At 41.9% G+C, this 27443-nt stretch overlaps 2 protein-coding genes across 2 annotated transcripts in view; one reads left to right on the top strand and one right to left on the bottom strand.

Moving 5' to 3' along the window:
- rogdi (rogdi atypical leucine zipper) overlaps window positions 1–27212 on the top strand; it is a 36680-nt gene extending 9468 nt beyond the window's left edge. The window contains exons 4-11 of the mRNA XM_084072696.1: window positions 11242–11296; window positions 12101–12181; window positions 17113–17208; window positions 18440–18538; window positions 19167–19280; window positions 23469–23518; window positions 24730–24856; window positions 26903–27212. Of these exons, the coding sequence (XP_083928822.1) occupies window positions 11242–11296; window positions 12101–12181; window positions 17113–17208; window positions 18440–18538; window positions 19167–19280; window positions 23469–23518; window positions 24730–24856; window positions 26903–26944 (664 nt within the window). The 3' untranslated portion in view covers window positions 26945–27212. The remainder of the gene's footprint in view (window positions 1–11241; window positions 11297–12100; window positions 12182–17112; window positions 17209–18439; window positions 18539–19166; window positions 19281–23468; window positions 23519–24729; window positions 24857–26902) is intronic.
- Window positions 1774–5034, bottom strand: LOC311055047 (multiple inositol polyphosphate phosphatase 1-like; the record flags this gene model as incomplete). The annotated part of the gene is made up of 2 exons (XM_084071121.1): window positions 1774–3107; window positions 4962–5034. 2 exons carry the CDS (start codon window positions 5032–5034, stop codon window positions 1774–1776), a joined length of 1407 nt encoding a protein of 468 aa, XP_083927247.1.
- Window positions 27213–27443: the final 231 nt, after the last annotated feature.

Below are 27443 nucleotides of genomic sequence, written 5' to 3'. Positions count from 1 at the left end.
TGAAAATGTTGAATAGTTTGGATTTTTATTTTTACATTTTCTCTTCTGGGGGTCCCTGGCACAAAACCTTTTCAAATTGAGGTCCGTGGCCAAATAAATAATTATCAATTTGGGGGTCCTTGACATGCAAATCTTTGAGGACCACTGAAGGAACAATAATACCTGTGTAATCTACGGCTAGGCTATAGGTTCCCAGACTCTAACATGCCAACGGTAGCCTTCCCTCTTACCCTTTTACAAAATGGCTAAAATAAAAATGTAGTAATAGTGGCCTATAAGCTCACAACGTGTTGCAACATGACATAGCCTCTCTTGTGACTGATTATTCAGGGAATATGATCTCATATAATTAGGGATGGGTATCGTTAGGATTTTTACGATTCCGGTTCCGGTTCCGGTTCTGCTTATCGGTTACGGTTCTTAACGGTTCCATATGTCGGTTCCAAAATGGTAAAAAAAAATAAGAGGTCAAATGTCTATTTAATAGGGATGCACCGAATGGAAAATACTTGCCCAAAAACGAATATAGGAATACCAAATGGCCTTAAAGTATTATTTTTTTTTAAATATATATGCATTTTTTAAAACATTTTGTTGTACCATTGCTGTCATGGCTATGCCTCTCTTGTAGAGCTACATGATTATGGCAAAACCCTCATATCATAACTAGAATGGGTCCATATTGAGATCAGTTATTTAAAACGTATTTATTTATTGTGTAGAATTATTTATTTAATATTGTGTAGTAATAAAATACAATGTCTCAAAACATTGAATAGCCTAACAAAAAGGCAATATACTGTATTGTCTGCAGTTGCATTATTGCACACAGCCAAAATGCATTAATAATATTAGGCCATTCCTTCCTTTTGGAGAAGTCACTTTAAGTTTCATTTCAGACAGACAGACAGACAGACAGACAGACAGACAGACAGAGACACACACACACACACACACACACACACACACACACACACACACACACACACACACAATCAAGGAGAAGCGTTTACAGCTGGTGTTATTGTTTTGCTCTGCGCAGGTTGAGGCTCTTAACTAGCGCTGGTTGTTCTGTTAATGTTACACCCTCTGACATGGATTCTAGTTTTCAAGGTGACAACAGCAACGTTTGGTTACAAAGTTTGCAGGGCAGGCCAATTCCTTCCTCACTACTTCAGTTGAGAGACGGACATGGTGGTGTCACTGAGGGGGAGAGGGGAGCGGGGAGTGGAGGGGGGGGGGGGGGGGGGGGCGTGTGCGGGGAGGAATGTGGCTCAGGGAGAAGCAGCAGCTCCGCAACTGATGTATACTTCTCCATACAGCGGTGTTTTACCGGATTTGTGATTTTGTGCTGCCTTTGTTTTAACGGCTTTTAGCGCGTCTAGGAACCGATATGCAGAACCGAAATTACGTATTGTTTATGGGTACCCGGTACCGACAATTTCTTTATCGGTTACTGCTTGGAACCGAATTTCGGTACCCAACCCTACATATAATACAGTATGTATGCATACAGAATGTAACCACCTGGATTTGATTGATTGATCAGAGGAGAAGTGTCAGAGGATTCTACTATCTCAAGGAGTTAAACTATGTTCACTTGTGTTTTGTACTTCTTTTAGTTAAAGAAAAGCGTGTCTATTGGCAATAAAAATAACTGTTAAACCAGGCCTAAGGAGGTTAATAAAAGACCCATTATAGGAGCATTTTTGTTGAGCTTTCTCCCATTTATCAAAAACATGTATAGAAACACAACCTCTTCAATTTAGGCAATCAACCCTTTTCTCCTATGTGTATGTAGTCTCCTTGGAAGAGTTGACACTCTGTCTCAAAGTCACAGCCCTGGAGCAGTTCCCTGTAGTGATCTCTGACATCTTGGTATAGAGGGAGGGACGCCTGGTGCGGATCCATACCGGGGAAAACCACAGCCTTCTCATTGAGCAGTGGCTGCAGCCTCAGGCCATCCTCTCCACAGTCGTACAGCACCAGCAGTAGGTTAGCGGTGTAGGGTAAGAACTGGCTGGTGCGGAACGCGCGCTGGGCTTGCGCAGCGTAGTTGTCGGATGCCAGGCGCTCGCTGTCGTTGAAGAAGCCCAGAAGGGTCAGCAGGGGCAGAAGTGTCTCCGCATGGCCGACCCGGATTGTCACAGCTTCGGACACCGCGTTCCCCAACCCGTTCTCACTGGCCGCTTTGTCCAGTCGACCAAAAACATCATGGAAAAGAATGCAACTTGACTTGCTGTTGATGGGGTAGCCATAGCCTCTTTTCCAGAAGTGCTTCAGGTCAAGGGCATACTCCAAAACCTGTGCATCAGCCGCGTCGAAGAGCTGACACCAGGGGGAGTTCTCATTCTTAATGGAAAACTCATAGGCACAAAGGTGAAATGCCGCTTGAGCCATATCGTCAGTGATGAGACTGTGCGGGACATGGAGACGGTCTGCCATCCTCTCCGTGACCCGCTTCATCTCTGGTCCCGAATTGAACTTGTCGACTTCTTCAGTGGCCGACGGGTTGTCGTCAACATCTTTCAGAAACCTAGCGCACCGGTCAAAGAATCTCATCAGGGCATCGTTCACCTCATAGTCAAACTCTTGGTCATCAATATCCCACAGTTCTGTCAGACCTCTCTGGAAGGACAAGGTGCTGTTGATACACCTGTGCGTTGAGCTGGTGATGAACCTCGTGTGTCCGCCTCGAAGCTTCTCCTCTGAAATCAACCAAGGGAACAACTTGGACATCCTGACAGCCAGATGTTTGAGATCGTTCACACCTTTCTCCACCAGGCGGCCGTCCATGTCTTCAGTGTACCACATTCTCCAGTGGTTTTTGACTTCACGCAGCCAGCTCTCTCTGCCAGAGGCGTTGTGTAAAACCAGGTCGTAGACTCGCTGCATCTTCTCGACGTTTTCGGACGTCGGATACCTTGTGCCATGTCTTATTATGGCGGTCAGATGAAGTGCGCGGCATTCTGCCGATGGGAACTGAGATTTGTTCACAGCAAGGATGTCCTCAATGAGATATGGATTAACTTCCTCATACCTCCCTTTCGTGCTGAAATATTTGGCAATCGTTGGTATACTTGACACACTGCTTGACGTGAAATAATCTGTAAAACAACATGAAATCGCACAGATGAAGAAATGAGCAATTGTGAATTTAAAATATAAGGTAAACCTCATTCCCAAATTGGTATATTCCAAACTCCCAACCCTGTGGCACACAATTATGTCCTGATCGACGAAATGCTCACAAACGTCTTTCAACAGTGAAAAATACCAAGCCTCGGCTAGTTATCTGCGCGTAAGCCAAGACCCACGGCAGTGGTGTCCACAAGCTCACAAGTGAGTATCTGGGTTGTAAAGGGTAAATACCCAGGTTGGCACAGCGAAGATCGAGCCTTGCAGATGGAGCCCCTGCGTATCGCCTTTGGATCTGAATCTATCTCACTGAGGTTTTCTTGCCTTTTTATGTCATTGGCTACGGTGCTTGTGTCATCCAGATGATGTCACTATGGGACAGCTTAGCCCATCGTAGGAGGTGAGCTTCCCTGCCTCCAGGAAACACACAAGAAACAATGCATAGCCAAGGCTGGCTATATGCACAGCAGCCATATTGGAAAGAAATTGGGCCTCTTCCTTACTTCCTTCACAGGTGTTACCAATGATACTAATGAAGGTTCTGTTCCATTTATTGTAGCACAGTGGTTCTCAAACTTTTACATTTCAAGGACCCCCATAACTCTGAGACTGTACAAATGGAACCACATGGACCCTTAATGGTCCATTTGGACCCCCCTCAAGGAACCATGAGGGTCCATGGCCAACACTTTGAGACCCACTGGTGTAGCAGAGCAGTGAGTCAACACCCTGACTCTGTTTGACCAGAATGGAACAGAGCCTTCATTAGTATCATGATAACCGCTGTGAAGGAAGTAAGGACGAGGACCAATTTATTTCCAATATAGCTGCTGTGCATAGAGCCTATTGTCATCAGTGTTAGGACATCCCCCCATCCACAGCCTGTTCACACCAGTGCTGCGTCCTCGACCTGGCCAGCGATACCGGAATATCAAGAGCCATAACAAGAGACTGTGGCAGTCTTCTTTTTCTAGAAACTGTCAGGCTGCTGAACCTAAGCCTGTGCTTAATTGATTTTCACTATACTGATGCACGTATAATGTGTTTTTTTAATTGATTGTTATATCCATATATGTCCTAATCTTGCCCAAACATGGAGTCTATATGTCAGACTTAGATATGTGACGTGGACACATATCTGTGACGTGGTCTAACCATAACGACTAAGACTCACAAATATTTGGGTGTGTCACTATGGCGACCCGTCCAGCAATAGGGTCTATGCACAGCAGCCATATTGAAAAGAAATTGGGCCTCTTCCTACTTCCTTCACAGGTGTTACCAATGATACTAATTAAGGCTCTGTTCCATTCTGGTCAGGGTGCTGATATCTGCATGTTGGCTCACTAGAAACACTCCATTTTGGTTCCCAAATGGCCCCTTATGGTGGTTGTGTAAATGGAACCAAATGGACCCTTACGGGTCCATTTGGTTCCATTTGCACACTCTCAGAGTTATGGGGGTCCTTGAAAATAAGACAACCACTATGCCACACTAAATGGAACAGAGCCTTAATTAGTGTCATTGGTAACACCTGTGAAGGAAGTAAGGAAGGGGCCCAATTCATTCCCAATATGGCTGCTGTGCATAGAGCCTATTGTATGATGGGAAAGCCATTTTTTCTCCTTTCTTTTATAATTGGGGAGAACCCCAATTATGCCAAATGATTCCTCCCCAGACACATCTGTATGTTGTCGCTGCTGTTGTATCGTACTGACTCGCCTGCTAGTGAGGACGTAGAGCCTTCATCCTTCTCCTCCCGCCCAACACTCCCTGCTGACAAGTGGAGTGCCCTTCGGAGTACATGCAGTGACAGATATTACCCTCCCCTCCCGGCTTCCCTCCCCTGAACAAGGGAAAATTGTGTTCGTAGACACTCGATAATGCCGGCTGCATCACGGTGTATTCGAACCTACAACCTCCGCGGTGGTCGGCATGCACTTTACCACTGTACAACCCGAGCACCATGAATGGCCCGTTTACAGTGGAGGGAAACGGGGGCAGGGAGAGTCATATTTGCACATACTCCTACGGGATGGGGTGGAGCTTGTCGGCGGAGGGGTAGGGACTGAGGCGCTGTGTGGCTGAAGAGACAGGCGAGCCAGTGGAGTACAACAACAGTGACAACGCCGAAATTTGCACGAGTAATTAACCCTTTTAGACCAGGAACGCATCTGAGTGTCGTGATAAGATTTCTTTGGACTATTCAAAAATAGCAGATATGCAAGCTCATAGCGCGGTATCGAGTGCCGCACTATGAGCTTGTAGATCTGCTATTTTCTTTGTAAAAAAAAGTGAAAAAATGCATATACATTTTTTTTTATCTCAAATCTTTGCTTCTGGGGGTCCCTGGAACAAAATATTTTCACGTGGGGGTCTGCGGACAAATACATTTGGGGGGTCCTTGACATGAAAAGGTTTAAGAACCACTGATAAGTAGCAACATAAGTAAAAAATAGAAATAGAAATAAAAACTTTTAGGATTTAGAAGACATTTGTAGAATCCCCAGAAGCAATAAGATTTGAGTTACAAATGTTCGCTTAAAATTGTTTTTTTATTCAAAGATTTGCAAAAATGATCACGATTAAAAAAAAAATAGCAGATCTACAAGCTCATAGCACGGCACTCGGTGCCGCGCTATGAGCTTTTAGATCGAACATAATTAGCTGCTCTAAATGGATTAAAACCAGACTGGATCTAACAAGACCAGGAGACCTGGTTCTGCCAGACCCAGAATAAATTCCCTTTTATGCCCATGTATGGACGAAAGGGGGACAGACTTTTATGGCTGGGGCCTAAGGTCAAAGGGGGCATGCCCATGTATGGAGAAAACAGGTACAAAACATGTCCATGTATGGACGGAAGGGGGACAGACTTTTATGGCTGGGGCCTAAGGGCAAAGGGGTCATGCCCATGTATGGAGAAAACAGGTACAAAACATGTCCATGTATGGACGGAAGGGGGACAGACTTTTATGGCTGGGGCCTAAGGGCAAAGGGGGCATGCCCATGTATGCAGAAAACAGGTACAAAGCCTCATGTAGGCCGACCCCTTGGGTCTGGCAATAACAGCGTGGCTTCATGTGGATCTCAGACCTCATGTGGCCAGTCTGTGATGTCATGGCTTATTGTGGGGCCTTCGCAGGGCTTCGCTTGACATTTGTGCAAAGCTTCGTGAGACGTCTATGTCGAGCTAGGATGCCGCCCAACGGGCACCGTCCTAGTATTTCAGATTTAACCCGCTAAAACCGGGAAAGAATGTGTGTAATTTTAGATTCTAGCATTGGCTATTCAAAAATAGCCGATCTACAAGCTTGTTCATCTCCTTTTTGTTTTTAAATGTTTAGAAAAATCTTTAAAAATGTTGAATAATGTTGAATTTATTTTAATACAGACTTCTCTTCTTGGGGTCCCTGGCTCAAAACATTTTCAGATGGGGGGGAGGTCCGTGGCCAAATACATATCAATGTGGGGGGTCCTTAGCACGAGAAACTACTGATTTAGAAAGCATTTGTAGAATCGGCCTCAGGTCTTAAATCCAGGTTCCCCCCCAAAACAATCCAGGGTACTTCCTTGGCCTACTGGCAGTGTGCATATGACATATGGCAGGGGTCTTCAACAGGGGGTCCGGGACCTCAGAGTTACTACAGGGGGTCTGCCAAATCTTTGTGTGATAAGATTTTTTCTATTTTTTTCTAATTTTTTTCTAATGTTTTTCTATTTCTTTTCTATTTTTTTCAAATTTTTTCTATTTTTTTTATTTTTTTACCTAACATTAAGCACTTGAACCCTAACATCCCTTTTCTGAGGAGAACTTTAGCCAAAAAATAGCCGATCTACAAGCTCACAACGCCTCGCAGCGCAAGGCGTTGTGAGCTTGTAGATCGGCTATTTTTTGGCAAAGAGGTGTTTGGTGTAGAGGGAAAAAAGAGCAGACCAAGTAAACAAAAAAAGTTGAATCTGAAACACAATTTTATACAATATAGAGTAGGGGGTCCCTGCTTCATCTCTCTCTCAGCTAGGGGGTCCCTGGCCTGAAAAGGTTGAAGACCCCTGACATATGGCACTGATCTGTCCAGCAGGTCACAAGATTAGGCCCGGAGACACAAACGCACGCACGCTCACACTCACACACAGACTCAGTCATATCCAAATCTTGGCATGGATTCAGCCCAAGTGACTCCCCAGTTTGGGGTCAAAATGTGCAGGATGCCGCCATGCAGGGACAAAACAATTAGTCTGTTTAACTGTGGACATTCCTGTATGGTCTTATGACTGTGGTTCACACTGCTTCACTATGGTTGGTCTGGCTAACTGGCACTGAATGTCTGCAGCTTTTCTACTTTTACTTTATCTTCTTTTCAGCAGTGCTTTGCATGAAGTTCCAAAAATGTGTCTTAAGACAATATATCCGGAACAAAATTCTACATTTTGTCCATCTTTTTGACTACGAAGGGTAATTCAGAAACTTCCATAACCTGAAACAGTGTGACAAGAGTTTTGGTCAGTTAGGTCACCTGAAGACACACCAGCGTGTCCACACTGGAGAAAAACCTTTCTACTGTAAACAGTGTGATAAGAGTTTCAGTGTGTTAGGTAGCCTACGGAGACACCAGCGTATTCACACTGGAGAAAAACCTTTCTATTGTAAACAGTGTGATAAGAGTTTCAGTGTGTTAGGTAGCCTACGGGAACACCAGCGTATTCACACTGGAGAAAAACCTTTCTATTGTAAACAGTGTGACAAGAGTTTTGGTCAGTTAGGTGACCTGAAGAGACACCAGCGTATTCACACTGGAGAAAAACCTTTCTATTGTAAACAGTGTGACAAGAGTTTTGGTCAGTTAGATGACCTGAAGAGACACCAGCGTATTCACACTGGAGAAAAACCTTTCTACTGTAGACAGTGTAACAAGAGTTTCAGTCGGTTAGATCACCTGAAAAGACACAAGTATGTCCACACAGTGGACTTGGGTGTTGGAAGTGCATTATTGCTCCACCATTTTTACGGTTAACCATTAACCGTTAGTATTAACCGGTTACCAATTTCTTAACGATTACCGGTTAACGGTTGGCCATCACTAGGTGCTGAAGATGCATATTTTTCAAGCACACTGTAACAACCAAATAAATGGTTGGTTCTCAACTTATTTAGTTTCAACTTTCAAGAGTGCATTATTTCCTTGTGTGACCCTCAACACAGGATTTAAAGGTTTCATGACATGCTGGTTTTACGAAACGTTAAGTCTTTATCATGGTCCTTCAAACGTGTATTAAAAGGTTTTAACTGAAAGATCCCCTCCAGTGAGCCATGGCAGGTTTTTTCTCTCAGTGTTCTGAAGCCTGTTCAGCTGCAATGAAAATAAAACCTGTTTGCCTGCGGTTGTCGCTGTTGAGGGATTTTGCCTGTCAATCATCACCTCTACTCTGCGGGGAGGGGGTGGGATTAATGGACTTTGACATCAAAGTCCACGGCCCAATCACAGCACTTTTCTGAGCCTAATTATTCCGAAAACCCCAAACCACAGAAAATCCACTCAATGTTCAGCTTTTTGGGGTGTAACTGAGGTCAGAAAACCAAAAAAAAAAAAAAAAAAAAGGAATCCCAGGGCTAAATTATGAGTACCACAACCAATAATAATTACAATCATAATGGTGGTAAGAGCAGCAACAACACTAGTATCTGCACTGTCACTGGAGTAGTGGGTGTTTCACTGCACAATGTAAGTCAATGAGGAGCATATTTAGAATGATCAATTTCTAATCAATGGAGCAATTATTTTTGATATCTCGCCCAGCTTTGAAGTTACATCATGGCAAGGTAACAACACAACCCAAACCTCTACCAAAGGTGTCCTATTGCCTTAACATAATTGTAAAACACAAAACAAAGATGAAGGTGCCAGGTTTATTTTGTCTGATTATTTCACATTAGTCTAAACTGATGTTTGTGTCATGAGTGCATCCACACCGAACGCAAATACTACGCGGCGATAACACAAGTTAATTATTTTTCTTGAATAAAAGCATCAACATGTATGAATGAGGCATCGGAAAATAATAGTTTGATGTGAAATCTTTTTTTTTTTATAGTTTATTCGTCACGCTTCTGGTGTGTAAAGACTTTAACACATTACGAACACATCTGTCATTTTAGATTTCTTTGGCTATTAAAAAATAGCAGATATACAAGCTCATAGCGCGGCACCGAGTGCCACGCTATGAACTTGTAGATCTGCAATTTAAAAAAAAAACAATCGTGAAAATGTGTGCAAATCTTTGAATCATTATATGTACTAGTCCATACCTGTGGGGGGATATGCGCACATGATCTGGCAACCCGGGAGCCGGCGAACACAAAAACGCTAATAAACAGCTGACATTTGGGGAAAGCGGAAAACGGGCTTCGCTGTTCTGTGCACATGGTAATGGTCAATGGCTGTGTGCAAATTCAGATCAATTTCTCCAGCCACTGAGGAGAACCGGGCAGAAGAGATTTGGGTTCACCACCCTCACAGAGCTTTGTAGAATTATAGGAGGATATATGCATTTTTGTAACTCAAATCTTTGCTTCTGGGGGGTCCCTGGAACAACATATTTTGAGATGGGGTACGCGGTCAAATACATAATCATTTCGGGGGTCCTTGACATGAAAAAGTTTGAGAACCACTGATTATAGCAACATCTGTTTAAAAAAACAAAAAAAATGTTAGGATTTAGAAGACATTTTGTAGAATCCACCAGAGGCAAAGATTTGAGTTAAAAATGTTTGCTTAAAAAACATATATATATTCAAAAGTTTGCACAAATGTTCATGATTTTTCAAAACATAGCAGATCTACAAGCTCGTAGCTTGTAGCTACGAGTAGCTACAAGTATATCTGCTATTTTTGAATAGCCAAAAGCATAAAATAATGGTTATAGCTAAAAATCTAGAAATGACACAGATGCGTTCCCGGTCTTAATGGGTTAAGGGAAAATCACGTCTTTTTGGCAAGCAGCGCCGTCTTGCGCAAGTTTACTTTCCAGCTTTCCTCCTGGATACTCTGGTTCCATCCAGCCAGGGACAGTGACTGTCTCAAAATGAAGCCTACAGTATGACATTACCACACCTTTGTAACTTGACTTCTCTGTCGGTGCAATTACCAAGACAGCTACATTTACACTGGCGAGTGAAACTCTAACCGTAGTGAAATAATATAGCCTTATGGAGGCAACATTGTAGATAAAGAAAGTCCTGTGTACTTGTTCAGCTCCTTTTTCCCCCCTCTAAACCAAATCCCTTCGGCGAAAATTGCAGCCTGTAGATTTTCAGGGACAAAATGTTGACAATGTTGAATGTGTTAAATAATTACATATTGTGATCTTTGCTATAGAGCAGTGGTTCTCAAACCTTTTCATGTCAAATTTCACCCCCAAATTGATATGTATTTGGCCACGGACCCCCATCTGAAAATGTTTTGTGCAAGGGACCCCCAGAAGAGCATATTGTGTTAAAAAGTCTTAATTCTTTCAAGATAAAAAATATAATGTTCAAAAATAGTAGGAAAAAATATTGTGCCGCGCTGCAAGCTTGTAGATCTGCTATTTTTGAGTAGCCAACCTATACATGGATCAAGTGGTTAAGATGATTGTGATGCTATATTAACTACTTTAGCTGGGAACCCCCTGGAACCCCCTCAAGGGCCCCTGGGGGTCCCCGGACCCCACTTTGAGAACCACTGCTATAGAGCACTGTTTCTCAATTTCGGGTCTGGGGACCACCATAGGTCCAAATGGACCCTTACAGGTCTGTAAATCTGAGAGCGTACAAACGGAACAAAATGGACCCCTTGCGGTTCTGTAAAATAAACTAAATAAACACTGAGGATTTGACAGTGTAGATTGGTGGTCCCAGAGATAAAAGTTGAATCCATGGTCTAATGCATATCGAACTGGGGGTCCTAAAAATCAAACAAGGTTGAGAATCATTGTTATAGACTCTACAAAACTATAATATAGTGTTTGTTCACCATGCATCGGTTTTTGGTAAACAACCGATGCATCTGTGTGGTAAACATTAAACACATGCATGATGTGGAACTGTGTGTTTTTTTTTTACAGCATGGACCAAGTGAAGGGGGTCCTTACACTGCAGGGAGAGGCCCTGACGCAAGCTGTGAGTGACACACACACACACACACACACACACACACACACACACACACACACACACACACACACACACACACACACACACAGATGTCCTCATCCTATATAAAAATTGCGTGGGTGGGAGAAGGTGGATGTCACAACTGTAAGAAACAGACTTGCGAGGCGCTCTGTTGCTCCGATCCGCTAGCCTGGCTCCAGCCCCTGAATCGCTAGCCTGGGATAGTCCAGTATGAACCAATTGTCATAGAGTCCCACTTTGGCCACGCCCCCATCTCAGAAAACTGGTGCACTGAGAGGGGCCTTCAGACTGAATAATGGAGTGAAAGGAAATGAAGTGTCAGGCTACGGATCCGCACCAAACTTGGCACAAACACTGTTCAGGGGTTTGCCATGAGAATAGCCACACCAGGGGCCACGTCAGGGGGACCCCGACGGCCTTAGCCACACCATTGCTCCAATCCTCACCAAACATGGCACAAATGCTGTTCAGGGGCCTGCCATGACAATAGTCACACCCAAAAACCTAAGTCGCACACATATGGGGCACTACAACAGGGTTACAGCAGTGTCTAACATTTCAAATGGCCATAACTCACTGACCATTTCTCTGATCGGCGCAATTGAAAATCTAGTTTATCAAACTTGCACTGACCGAAAAAATGTCCGCATGGTCATCACAACACAACTGCATTTATCAATCTGTCGTCAATTAGATGTGAACTTAGTTCAAAATGTGCAGTGGGTTGCAAATACTGCAGCTGAAATAATGCAACCTGTAGATACGAATAAATATTTTCTTCTTCAATAGGATATCAACCTGAAAGTTGCCAAAAGTAGTCAAGCACTTCACTTTCAGTTCCGGGAGGACAAGCAATGGAAACTACAGCAGGTACACTATAATAATGATATATTTTATTAACAGGAATGCTGTTTACATGTCTTACTATTACACCATACTTACTAATGATTAATTAGTATTATTATAAGGTATGATGTTTACATTGCACCCTTACTTTGAACTTTTAACTTGTATCTCCAGTATCTCCATATCGTATGTTTTTTCATACTTTAATGCCCTATTTCTTCCGCATAGAAGTTGTGAAAATAGCCCATGTACAACACATTGCATCACAATGTGTTGTGACCTATTATGGATCGGCTATTTTTGCAACTTTTGAAGATTTTTGCCTATGACATGATTTTATGCTTTTGAGGTTTAAAGTGTGTCTGCATTATTCAGGAAAATAAAAGAAGACACACATCACATGTTTTCTGATGGCTTATTTTGTACACTATATAATTTTATTGTGGTGTCTAAAGAGCACAAAATATGAATCTGACTCTATGTCATCCAGAGGCTGTCAATAATTGACAGCCTCTGGATGACAGCCCATACAGCCCAGTCAGAATCTTGCTTTTTAGACACCTCAATAAGATTATATAGGCTACTGTAGTGTGCACATAGAAAAACACATATCAGAAAACAATGTGTGTTATCTGATATGCCATCTTTTATTTTTACTTAACAATTCTTTCATAAAGGTCAGTCATTCAGAAATAGTGTTTATTCATACGCTTGTCCACCCGGCGCTCTTTGACTGCGTGTGTGTGTGTGTGTGTGTGCGTGTGCGTGTGCGTGTGCGTGTGCGTGTGCGTGTGCGTGTGAGAGTGTGTGTGTGTGTGTGTGTGTGTGTGTGTGTGTGTGTGGTGTCAGGGGCGCAGCCATGGGTGGGCCTGGATGGGCCGTGGCCCACCCACATAGAAAGCTGGCCCACCCAATCGATTTAGCAAAAAACAACATTTTTTTTAAATTACATTTGTTTTTTATATATATATATTTTTTTTATAAAAAATCGGTAAGATCAGGCAAAAATAAGAATTAAATAACATAACCCTAACCTAACCCTAAAACCGAAATAAAGTAACATAAAAACACCCAAAAACGGCCAATATCCGCCCAATAACCGCAAATCTCTGCGTGTGCATGCATGCGTGCCCACCCGCTCCTGCCTAGGCCCAGCCTATACTAGCGTTCTGGCTGCGCCACTGTGTGTGTGTGTGTGTGTGTGTGTGTGTGTGAGACAACCCTTTCCCCTGGCCTATATAAACACATTGTGTCTTGAAACAGAAAGACACATTAACAGGTGCAAATAAAACCATTCGGACTGTCACATGAGCGTTAGAATAAATACATACAATACAGCCTTACACAAACATGACCATTATTTGTGTTGGACAATATTAACTCAACAAAACAGGATCAAACCTGTCAAGAACTCACTAGGTTGCTTTGTGGGATAATTCCCCCCCCCCCCCTCAGTGAATGTAGTGGATAGATACGGAACTACAGCACATGTTTCAAATGTGTTCACGTCATGTTTCCGCTCTTAACATGCATGCAGTATACTATACCATTCTTTAAAATATGATATGATATATATGATGATATATCGGCTAATGTAGCTTCTTCTGGAAAGTTTTGGAAACGCTTTTGAAAATATTGGCCTACATTGACATGAGCAAAATAGGGATGCCAGGTTGAAAGTGGTTAAATACAGTAGCATTTAACTTTTTATTTATTCAACTTTCCTTTTGGTATTACTTGAATTATATAGTTTTGTTTTTTAACCCATTGAGACCTGGAACTGTCTCATTTTTAGATTTGAGCTAAAAAGCATTATTTTACACTTTGGGCTATTCAAAAATAGCAGATCTACAAGCTCGTAGCGCGGCACTCGTGCCGCGCTATGAGCTTGTATATCTGCTATTTTTGAAAAATCATGAAAATGTTTGCAAATCTTTGAATATATATATATATTTTTAAAGCGAACATTTTTAACTCAAATCTTTTGAGCACCACTGATATAGAAACAAACTTTTTTCAGAAAACTGTTGAGATTTAGGAGACATGTAGAATCGGCTTCAGGTCTCAATGGGTTAATATTGTGAGACCTTCTTTGTTAACTGCATAAGGAACTGTACCAACAGTCAGTTAAAAGTCTGGTTTTGTTGATGTAGTGTATGAATGGTGCAATGGTGTATGGTGCAAACTTGAAAATGAGATGGGTGTGCAGGCTTAGTGGCTTTATTACATCATCCGGCAAAATACAGAAAAATACAGGGTCATTTGTGTAGTTTGATGGCTTTATGTATTTATTCTAATGGCCTTATATGGTGACAGCCCAGAGTGGTAGTTTTTTATCAGGTGTGTACATATGTGTTTCAAGAAAAATGTTTGTTTATTGAGGAAAGGTTTGCACACAGCCCTGAGCAAAGGCAAACAGGCCACACAGAAACAGCACGGTAAAACACTTGGGCTCAAAGGAAAACACAAGAAGTCCTGGGGACTTGTTGAAATAGCTGGAACAATAAAGTGTCATTAATGCTGTTCTGAGCTATCTTTTTAACTCGAAAATAAGAGTATAGTTCCATACTCCACATGGATCCAATGTAGTTATTATTTAGTCACAAGCTCATGTTAATACTTTACAATTAGTTCAATATTTATAAAACCCACACACACACTTAAAGGGCAAGACCTATTTGGTAGAGGTTTGGGTTGTGTAGTTACCTTGCCATGATGTAATTCCAAAGGTGGACTGGAAATTTAAAAAAATGCTCCATTGTTTAGAACTTGATAATTCAAAATATGGTCCTCATTGACTTACATTGTACGGTAAAACAGCTCTCAAAATCACTCTTTTAACACGTAAACAAACACAAACAAAGCAGATTCAGACAATATAGAGCATCACCAAACCCAGTACTGTTTGTTTTTTTAATAAAAATGTCAACTTCCTGTTGATTTTACTATTTTAAGATCCGGATCCGGATCCGCGGATCCAGTCCGAGTTTTCTTCTTAATAAAAATAGCAAAATCAGCAGGAAGTTGACATTTTTATTAAAAAAACAAACAGTACTGGGTTTGGTGATGCTCTATATTGTCTGAATCAACTTACTTTGTGTTCATTTATGTGCTAAAAGAGTGACTTTGAGAGCTGTTTGACCATACAATGTAAGTCAATGAGGAGCATTACGGGTGTGTAACTCTGAGAGTGGACAAATGGAACCAAATGGACCCGTAAGGGTCCATTTGGTTCCATTTGTACACTCTCAGAGTTATGGGGGTCATGGAAATTGAAACATTTGAGAACCATTGTGCTACACATGGAACAGAGTATCATTGGTAACACCTGTGAATGTCTTCACAATATGGCTGCTGTGCATAGAGCGTTACAGGCAGTGCAGTAAAGTGTGTGCTGCCATTGCAAGACTGTCAATTATTGACTGCCTGTCTACCAGCTGACAGCCCAGACGGTATTGTTGCCGGATTTTCCCACACAGGGGGGGGTCCCATGATGCAACATCACAGTCAGTTTGACCACTTGAAACCCTTGAGTATATACATCGGCTATTTGAAAATAGCAGATCTACAAGCTCACAATGCGTTGTGAAGCTATTTTCCAAGAAATCTTTAAAGAAATGTGTAATATTTGACAATATGTTTGAAACATTTTTAATCTTTAATCATCTATGGGAGTCCCTGGCAGAACATATTTTCAGATGGCGGTCTGTGGTCAAATACATATTAATTTGGGGGGCCCTTGACATGAAAATGTTTGAGAACCACTGATAGGCTCTATTCACAGCAGCCATATTATCATTTCCTTCACAGGTGTTACCAACGATACTAATGAAGGCTCTGTTCCATTTAGTGTAGCACAGTGGTTTCCGCGACCCCCATAACTCTGAGCGTGTACAAATGGAACCAAATGGACCCTTACGGGTCCATTTGGTTCCATTTGTACACTCTCATAGTTACACACCCGTAAGGGGTCATTTGGAAGCCCTTGAGGGTCCCTGGACCCCAACTGTACCCACGGGTGTAACAGAGTGTTTTCAGTGAGCCAATGCACAATATCAGCACCCTGACTCTGTTTGACCAGAATGGAACAGAGCCTTCATTAGTATCATTGGCAACACCTGTGAATGTCTTCACAATATGGCTGCTGTGCATAGAGCCTATTCCAGGAAGGCCAGTGAGAAACGTACTCTGTACTTTTTAGATACCTCAGATACATAAGATTCACACACATACTGTATGCATGTCCAGCTGTTTCTCTTTGACTTCAATGCATTCCATCAGACGCCCTTGCTCCATTCTGCCTGCCAGTGTGTCTGTGGCACATGCCATGGTGTGTAGAATGTGCCCTTTTCCTTCTTTACGTCAGTGGTTCTCAAAGTGAGGCACGGGGACCCCCATGGGGTCCTTGACTGGGTTCCAGGGGGTCCCCGGCAAAAGGAGTCGATATGCTGTAGCATCAAAAATCAGTTTAACCACTTTAACCCACATACATCGGCTCACAACACGTCACAATGCAACAACGCATGGTGAGCTTGTAGATCTGCTATTTTCAAACACATTTTTTAAACCAAATGTGAACAATTCTGAATATTTTCTAAATATTTTAACAACACAAATCCTATATGGGGGTCACTGGCACAAAATATTTTCAGATGGAGGTGTATGAATACATTTGAAAAGGTTTGAGAAGCCCTTCTTGACATGGTCTGCTCACCCATTAAGACCTGGAACGCAACTGTGTCACTTTAGATTTCTTTGGCTATTCAAAAATAGCAGATATACAAGCTCATAGCGCGGCACCGAGTGCCGTGCTATGAGCTTGTAGATCTGCTATTTTTATTTTATTTTAGGATTTAGAAAATGTTTAAGAATCGCCTCAGGTGTTAATGGGCTAAATGACTGTAATGCAATGTAATGTAATGCCTTGCCCGTGTCTCCTGTATGCCTTGCTTCAGATCCAGGACGCCAGGAACCATGTGAACCAGGCTCTGCAGCTGCTCAGCAGTCGAGACGAGAGCTACCACTTCAAGACTGGAGCTGAGGTCAACAAGGTAACATCAAGTTTAATGGAGTTATAGTTTGATATCTGAATATAGATTTTTGTTGTTGTTTTTAACCTTTTTTAACTACTTCTTCTTTGAGTACCTAGAAAAGCGCTATATAAATAGTATTATTATTGTTATTATATATACTGTATGTGTATGAGAGCTACCACTTCAAGACTGGAGCTGAGGTCCACAAGGTGTGTCCATCACTACCTTCACAATAGAGCACCGAAGTCTGACGTAATTTACACATCCTAGGTTTGTTTACCTGGTTCGCGGTTTTCCACCCCCATTCTGAATCCCCATAGACGTATTTAATATCGCGTCAAATAAGAACTGTGTTCCAAAAATAAACAAATTACCCCGGCGGTTTTACTTTTATGGATATGAAGCATCAACTGACGGTGAGAAAACGCCAATGTTACTTCCGCCGAATTAGTTACATTTTCGCCAGAAACAGACTGTATCAAATATAAGATATTAACTATCATAAACGATACAGAACCTCCTCCCTGACAATATCGCCGAGACAGTTTGTTTGTTTTTGGACCACAATTCTTATATGAGACGATTCTAAGATGACCCAATGTTATTCTCCATAGCGAAATTACTTTACGAACCTGTGGATGAACGAGTGGCGTCAGGACTTCTGTACTCTATACAGCCCACCATGGCTGCACTATTCATTGAAAATTATCTTATATCATGATCTTATGCTCATAATAATAATTATTATTATTATGTAAACGCAAAACTTAAATTCAAACACCGTTATTTGGTCAGCTGTTGCACCTTAAACTCATCTCATCATCCAAGTTTGATATTTTAATATAAAATGTAATATTACCATAGTTTAATAATTTCATATAAAATGTAATATAACCGTAGATTAATATTTTAATATAGAGTTGAATATAACCAGAGTTTAACATTTAAATTGAAAGGTTAATATACTTTACATACTAATTGAGCACCAACAATGGCATCTAAAAGAATATATAAATGATATAAATAAAAACATATTGTCAATATAATACAATCACTATTAAGCTAAAATAATGTCAATGTCAATAAAGTTATTTGAAGCAGACGGCACAACAGATTAGAGACGTTAGATATACCTGCATTATTTATTGTTATGTTGGACTTTACCTCTCTCCGTCAGGAGAGGGAGACAAAGGACATGACAAACCTATGGCTTGGACCAGTAACTGAGGTTGTGTTGTTTGTGCTGCAGCTAATGGATGCAGTGATGCTACAGCTGACCAGAGCACGCAACCGTCTGACCACCCCGGCTACCATGACCCTGCCTGAACTGGCTACCAGTGGACTCATGGTAACACACACACACACACACACACACACACACACACACACACACACACACACACACACACACACAGTAGCCTACACACACACGTATACAGTGGTGTAAAGTAACTAAGTACATTTACTCAAGTACTGTACTTAAGTAAAATGTTGAGGTACTTTTACTTTACTGGAGTATTTCCTATTTTCAATACTTTTACTTCTACTCCACTACATCTCAGAGACAAACTTTTACTCCACTACAATTATTTGAGAACTTTAGTTATTTTTCAGATATAAATTATGATATTATGAAACACACATTAACTACTTCAGCCCTATTTTATACCTAGGCTATTTGAAAATAGCCGATCTACAAGCTACTTTTGTACTTTCACTTAAGTCATTTTTGTATTCCGGACTTTTACTTGTAACAGAGTACTTCTACATTGCAGTATTGATACTTTTACTTCAGTAAAACACTTGAGTACTTTTTCCACCACTGCACGTATATGAATTGGACGTATGAGCAGACTTCAAAGTAAGACACTCACTGACTAATATATTACACAGATATTTTTGATGAATAACAAATAGTAGTGGCTGTAGACAAAGTTGTCTCTAACTTCTCTTTTTTTTCTCGTTTTTGTCTCTAGAAAATGTTCAGTCCTCCCATGCCTGGGGATGTGATGGTGAATTTCTACATTAACCTGAGTAAACTGTGTCTGACTGTCTACCAGCTTCATGTGCTGCAGCCCAACTCCACCAAGGTAAGACCTGCACCACTGTAGAACCATGAAGTACACATACAAGACCTGCACCACTGTAGAACCAGGAACCACACATACTGTACAAGACCTGTATCCCTGTAGAACCATGAAGTACTCATACAAGACCTGCACCACTGTAGAACCAGGAACCACACATACAAGACCTGTATCCCTGTAGAACCAGGAAGCACGCATACAAGACCTGTATCCCTGTAGAACCAGGAACCACACATACAAGACCTGTATCCCTGTAGAACCAGAAACCACACATACTGTACAAGACCTGCATATTTCCTGTTAACTCATTCAGTGCCACAATCCGTCAAATCCGTCACGTGGCCTGACACCGCGTGCGCCACAATCCGTCAAATCCGTCATAAAAAATAAATAAAAAAATCAAAATATATGTTTGTTTTTTTTTGAAAAACATGTTCAGAACCCAAGATATGATGATTTGAAGATTTGCTGCTCCATCCACTCCTTGTTTAACCTATAACTTAAAAAGGCTGTATCTCGCTTCCTAAGCACTTTTTTTTTTTACAATGAATTTTGGCTGTGGCACTCAGAGACAAAATTCCAAAAATGAGCATGGCATTGAATGAGTTAATGATAAAAATGTGGTGCATTGGGAGGTAAAGTGGAGATACTTTATTGTGAAGGGACGACCGGAAGAAGAGAGGTGTTGTTGCTGCGAAATATGCCACAGAAAGCTCTATGAGGAGACTGTACAAGATCTCCACAAATGCTTAAATCAGCTTTCCCGAAGCTGTCCCAACCGCAGACCCAACTGCTCTGCACCAAACACTCACAGGCACCCCAATCTATAGGCTACTCACAGTAGCCTATATTTCATATGGTCCTAAGTAGCTTGCACCGGGGCCTGCTGTTAATATGCTACGCCACTGGACCTGCATCACTGTAGAACCATGAGCCACACGTACTGTACAAGACCTCCATCACCGCAGAACCAAAACCATTTCATACAAATTGTATTTAATTTTTTTTTTTTTCAATCTATACTGTAAATCCTCTGTGTTCATTTAACTCTGATAGTGTACAACAATATGTACACTCTCAGAGTTACAGACCCATAAGGGTCCATTTGGTTCCATTTATACACTAATATATAACCAGTAAGACTCCCTAATCGGGAGATAAGCGACCGTAGCTGCAGTGGCAGGGGGTCCTCCACTGGGGGCGCCACCACTTTTGCATCCGTTCTGGAGCACCAGGAGTGGTCCCCGGGAATGCCCCGTGAGCAGCCCCGTTGGGGTGGTAATTTGTCCACATGTGCTCATTTTTTACACTTGGGGGTCCCCGAGGCAGCTGGGGGTCCCTGGAGCTCCGGGGGTCCTTGGAGGGTGTAGTTTGGCAGGTAAGGAGTGTGTGTGCAAAATCTGGCATGGATCGGGGGGCAAGCCCCCGAGTTACGGCATTTTACGTGAGCTGCAGTGGCAGGGGGTCCTCCACTGGGGGCGCCACCACTTTTGCATCCGTTCTGGAGCACCAGGAGTGGGTGGTCCCCGGGAATGCCCCGTGAGCAGCCCCGTTGGGGTGGTCATTTGGTAATTTGTCCACATGTGCTCATTTTTTACACTTGGGGGTCCCTGGAGCTCCGGGGGTCCTTGGAGGGTGTACTTTGGCAGGTAAGGAGTGTGTGTGCAAAATCTGGCATGGATCGGGGCAACGGGTGCGGAGATATGAGCAGGGCAAAAGTGTGACGTGTGTGTGTGACGGAGTGACGGACGGACGGACAGACACCTGGAGCAGGTTTCTATAGTAAATGCGACCTACGGTCGCAATAACTAATATTAGAGGAAACAATTGGCATAATGACAAAAAGCCTTTGTTTCCCAGAGCTACGGCAGCATTGTTGTTTATCGCTGGCGCACCGTTCAGATGGAGTGTCCACTACAGGCCAACATTTCACACAGCAGCACCACCGAGGACAAAAACTAGATGAATGAAATAGTGATCGGAAATAGAAGGCTGTCCTACAGTGTGCCATTTACGGATGAATGCCTGTTGACCTCCCTAATATGGTACATCGATGGCCATGGCCATCGATGTACCATCGTCCGTCCGTCCGTCCGTCCGTCCGTGGTCCCCCCTCCATGTGCCGATTTCCCCCGTCGGATGAAATGGGTATTATTAGTATTAGTATTAAGGCGTTTCAAGGGCACACGGAAGAGAGATGTGGAAACCAACACTAGTCAGATATATCCAAAGATATTGTTTGACCCAGCCTAAACTACAAAGTATATTCTATGAACATACACATTTCACTTAAAACAAAACGTTTTTTGTTAAAAGGGTTATGGTTAAGGTAGAGTGTTTGTTCAGTACAAGTGTCAAGGTTCATACCTTGACACACGGGCTGCCGTAGGACGCAAAAAGGACACTAGTGCGCATGTTCATAACTCTATGGTGTCCCCAAAAACGTCTCAATAATTCTACTTCCGGCAGGCTTCCGGGTGCTTCAGAACGCCAGTGAGCACTTTCATTGAAATGATAGCTGGGGGCGGGGCAATCCGCCCTCTAGTTATATTATACCTCTATGGAGAGCACCCATTTATCGGCTTCAGTGTTATAGTGTTCCAATTCCAATCTTGTCTGCTTATTGTCTCCGCCAGGCCGAAGGCATGGCGAGAGAGTATGTTTTACCCTCCGTCCGTCCGTCCGTCCGTGTGTGTGTGTGTCCGTCCTTCTGTCTGTTAACAGCTAATCTCCGCCACCGTTGCCCCGGTCGCTGTGAAACTGCACACACACACTCCCTCGATGCCACAGCAGAACCTCTGCCCCAAATATTTCACTTGGGCCTGTTATAGTGCCACCAGGAGGCCCATTTGTGCAAAACATATTTTTGGATATTACTCCTACAGATTTTATCCAAATATCACGCAAATCGGTACACAGTATCTCTATAGTCATGTGATCAACACGGATCTGTCCGATATTTCATATTCCATCCTGATTGGCTGAGGTTGGCTTCCAAAGTTGGCAGGATTGGTCCGTTTTAAACAAAATGTCTCAAATCATGAACGCAGCGTGTGATTTCCGTGAAAATTTGCACGCACATTCCCACTAGGCCAAGGAAGACATGCCCCCCTTTTCACATTGGCCTGTTATAGCGCCACCAGCAGGTCTAATTTAGCAAAACACATTTTTGCAACAAAATGCCTCAAATCATGAATGCACGCTCATTCCCACTAGGCCGAGGAAGTAATGCCACCCTTTTCACATTGGCCTATTATAGCGCCATCAGGAGGCTACAATAACGACGTGACCTGGCGGAGACCTGTGCTCCGAGGAGCACTTTTTCTAGTTTATCTCTGTAATCACTTCCAATGGCATTTGTTAATGCTGTATCCTTGTGTGAGTTATGTCTCCTGATTGGATAAAATTGGTATCCGAGCCCGAAAATGCATGTTATATTTAATAAAGAGCTGGAGAGACCATGGAGACTCCTGTTACTGAACAAACACTCTATAGCAATGAGTAATATCACAAGAAGGAGTTATTTAACACTCATTTTAACGAAAAGAAAATCACTTAATCACTTTCATTTATACTCTGTCCTATGATGCTGTCCAGGCGCGCCGATTTATGTGCACGGCCGTGGGGGCTCAACTCGAACCGCAATAGCCCCGCCCCCCCGCCGCAACCCAAAAAAAAGGTATTTCTCTCTGTCTGGGCTATTGTTCCAGGTGTTAACGGCGTGTTGACACCTAGCTGCGCCCCGCTATAGTAATGGTACTGTAAGTTTGAGCCTGACATCTGAGATTCATGAGGGGGCTGACCAATTGAGCGTGGGGGCTTTGGTCCCGACGCCCCCATGCTATCGATACCTGTGAAGCTGTCGCAGGCCAATTTTTTATAGTGCAATGTACTGTAGTAAAGTGTGTGTTTTTGTTGTATGCCAGTTTCTCAATATCTGGTCCAGGTGTAACTAGAGTAGAGTGTACAAATGGAACCAAATGGACCCTTACGGGTCTGTAACTCTGAGAGTGCACAAAGGGTGTACATTTGCACACCCTCAGAGTTAAATGAACACTGAGGATTTCATGGTGTAGTTTGGGGGTCTGGGGATAAAAGAAAGGTATCAAATCCTTCAGGGGTCCTTGAAATGAACATGGTGGAGTTTCGGTATTGTAAACCATATTGTTTTGTTGTTTTTCTCCCCAACAGAACTTCAAACCGTCTGGAAGTTCAGTCTTACACAACCCTGGAGCCATGTTGTAAGTAATGTTCAATCATTATACCGTACATAGCTCTGATCCAGAGCCTTAGGAAGTTAGTGTTCTCTAACGCTCTGCCATGAACAGTGTATTTCCCATTGACTGTAAAATGCAATGTCTAAACCGTAGTAAAAAACGAGTATAATTTCGCTGCTCACCGAAACTAAGGCGTTTGTATGATGTTGAAAGCCCATTCTCTGCAGTGGGAAGCCTCTCAGAACGCCACTTTTTGTGTAAAATCCACTTTTTGGCCGGAAAATAAAATATGTCCACTAGACGGAGAATCTTTATTTCACTCAACTGCGCCACCGACAGATCTGGTCAATAGAAATATGCTGTTGACCAGAACGACATCATACACGCCTTTGGTACATTGGTTCTCAAGGTGGGGTCCGGGGACCCCCAGCGGTCCTTGGGGGGGTACTAGGGGATCCCCAGCTAAATGTGTCAATATAGTGTCACAATCATTTTAACCACTTTATACTTTGGCTATAAAGAATTTCAGATATACAAGCTCATAACGCGTCACTTCGTGCCACGCTATGAGCTTGTAGATCTACTATATATTTATTTTAATCTTGAACAAGAAAAACTCTAATCTTTGCTTCTGGAGGTCCCTGGCAAAAAATATTTTTGATATGGGGGTCCGCAGCCAAATACATATCATTTCAAGTTTGAGAACCACCGTTGTAAAACACGTTTTCTACGACAGCAATATTTTGAGTTAGTATTTGTGTAAGTAGGAGTACAGCTGACCTGAGTGCAGTGTTGATTTTGAAAGCAAATTTTGATTTAGTTTTAGTCATAGTCTTTTAAATGTAGTTAAATAAAATTCCATTTAGTTAAATAAAATTCCATTTAGTTAAATAAAATTCCATTTAGTTAAATACAATTCCATTTAGTTTTAGTCATATTTGTCATCTAAAATGTTTAGTTTTAGTCAACTAAATATCATAAGATTATAGTCGACTAAATCTACAGTTGATTTAGTCGACTAAAATGTATTTTGGCGGTGCCTTGATGGCGTCGTAATGGCTGATTTTACAATTGGTTGCATGCTGAAAAAAGCCGATGTAGATCGGCTATTTTCAGCATAACATTTTAGTCTAGTTTTGATTTGTTGACAAAATTGACAATATATTTATAATTATATATTTATAATTTTAGTCGAAGAAATCAACACTGCCTGAGAGTTGTGTTTTTCCCCGCAGTGAGCTGAACAACAATCGGTTCGAGGTGAGTCACGTGCACAAGGTAGAGTGCGTGGTGCCCTGGCTCAACGATACACTGGTCTTCTTCACCATCTCTCTGCAGCTCTGCCAGCAGCTCAAAGACAAGGTGGGTAATGTTCACTGCTGGAAAGGAACTAAGCACATTTCTTCTTTCTTTTTCTTTGACCTTTATTTTAGAGCAGGGAGACAATACAACCACCCCAATTGTTAAGTTATATTGTATTAACATACATTTAGATTGGACTAAATTACATTTTATTCCTTTAAAAAAAAAGCTACATAGTGCCGCTTTAAGTACAATCTCCTACCTGAGCTCCTACAACATTTAAAACAACAATTCTTAACTCATTTTCTGCCAATAATGCATATATGCGTTCTTTAGAATCCATCACTTGCCTGCCAATAACGCATATGCGTTTTTAGAAAAAAACTAATATTAGAGGAAACAATTGGCATAATGACAAAAAGCCTTTGTCTCCCAAAGCTACGGCAGCATTGTTGTTTATCGCTGGCGCACCGTTCAGATGGAGTGTCCACTACAGGCCAACATTTCACAAAGCAGCATTTAAAAAAAAATTGACCCAAAGACCAAGGAGATATGATTTTTCGAAGATCTAGACTCCTATCCACTTCCTTGTTAACTTAAAACTTAAAAATTCTGTATCTCGGCTCCTGAGTACTTTTTTAATTTCAATGAAAAATCTCTGGCAGACAACTGCAAAAAATCTGAAATAACTCAGGCAGGTTAAGCGTTAATACCGAGGTGGTGATTGGTCATTCGTGCTGTTACCTGAGCTCAGACATTTTCTTTGGAATTTATATTATTATTATTATTATTATCTTTTACATTGAAAAGTATGCACATATGCTATTAATGCAGGCAATGTCAGAACCTGTCAGTACCATTATATCAACATCGATTGCTAACAACACATTGAGTGCCAAACACGAGAATATACGTGTTTTCAAATGTTTTTGAATTTTTTCCACAAGGGCCGCTCTGACGCAACTTAGGAATGATCCTAGGTCCCTGTAAAATGGAATGGACGGATGTGACATGAGCCCAAAAAACGTCCCTTCCGTCCGCTCCAATGATAAACATCCACCATAGAGACATGTTATGAGCTACTTTCTGTCAATAAATTCTGTGCAGGTGATTATTTTTCCAAGTGAAGGACCATTGAGTGCTTCCAAACTCCAACGCTCCATGCTGCTCAATGTTTTGCCACTCAGTCTAGATGAGGGGTGGGCGTGTCCCGGTGGAAAAGTGACACATACTATCTATTGATAGATAGATAATCAGTGTTATCTCAAGTACGGAACAAGAAGTGCGGAATGCAGAAGTGAACTAAGGTGACTTCAGCAAGTCTGGGCAGATATGCTGTAGGCCTAGTTACACAAAGCTCTCGTTCTTAAAAACGACTTGTCAAAAAAAATATTATCTTGGTATGGAAATATTAACACTATTAGACTCATTGACAACACACATTGATTGATTGAAATTTTTATTAGGCAAACGAATGTAAAACAACACAGTTACATTTATAATGCTTTTGTCTAAAGGTCCGGCCAAAAAAGTCCTTGCAGGCTTGTTTCCGTTGGGGTCCTTGAATTAATTTCATAGACATATATAGTAACAACCAAACAGTTCAAAAATCAACATAAGAATACAGAGGGAAAAATATATACCATTATGTACAAAAAAGGCATGAGAAAATAAAAAATGATATACAAAAAAAGCATTAGAAAATAAAATAAAAAGTATGTACCAAAAAAAAGGGGAGGGGGGGGGGGGGGGGTCGTCTGTCTACAGGGAAACTGGTACTAGCTCCTCTTTAGGCCTCCAGAAAGATGAGGTTTTTAGGGCTGTTTTGAATGAGCCCAGCTCAACCCACACATCCCTGGTTCTGGTGACTGACAAGCCAAATGTGTTTTCAAGTTGAATCTAATGGTTAAAATGTTTGAGTTTGAAGTTCAATGGAATTATATGAGGGTGCGTGTCTGATAAAATGAATATGAAGTATCTAAATATTGAATGAAGCAACTTAAAAACTGTCTCGGGTGCTCACAAAAGCCTGAGTAGACGTTAAAATGACCCCAGAAGAACAGATGGATTTAATTAGCCTTCTCTCCTTTGGTTCTTTCCTCCCAGATATCCGTCTTCTCCAGCTTCTGGAACTACAGACCTTTCTGATCCTGCAGCCATCGTCCACAGCGGCTGCTGTTCTGTCATTGAGTTCAAAGTGTTCACGGTGTTGTATGATTTGCAAATGATCCTTCAGTGTTTTATCGTTCACACATGTTGGTACAGTAGGAGAGAAGGGGACCAGTCATCGTATTAGCTCAGCTGTGTTATTCCTCAAACACTGCCGAGGTTGTTATGACCTAAACAAACTTGAACTCCATTGTAAATGGTTGTAAATGGAGGAAATGATGAGACTGCTTTATTTTTGGATGCTTAATGTCGTTGATGTTGTTTTTGTTTGTTTTTTTATTTGGGGGGTGGAGGGGGGTTGGCATAAGGCACTGGTTCTCAACGTTGGGGACCACCGGGGGTCTAAATGGACCCTTACTGGTCTGTAACCGATTTGAACTGATTTTATAGTGTAGTTTGGGGTCCCAGAGATTTAAATAAATAAATGAAAAATAAATATCAAACTGGGGGTCCTTGAAATGTATAAACATTCTCTCAG

The sequence above is a fragment of the Gymnoscopelus microlampas genome (assembly GCF_963454915.1).
Source record: "Gymnoscopelus microlampas genome assembly, chromosome: 11".
In the NCBI taxonomy this organism is placed as follows: Eukaryota; Metazoa; Chordata; class Actinopteri; order Myctophiformes; family Myctophidae; genus Gymnoscopelus; species Gymnoscopelus microlampas.
The sequence above is the reverse complement of the archived record's forward strand: the minus strand, read 5'-3'. Positions and strand labels throughout refer to the sequence as shown.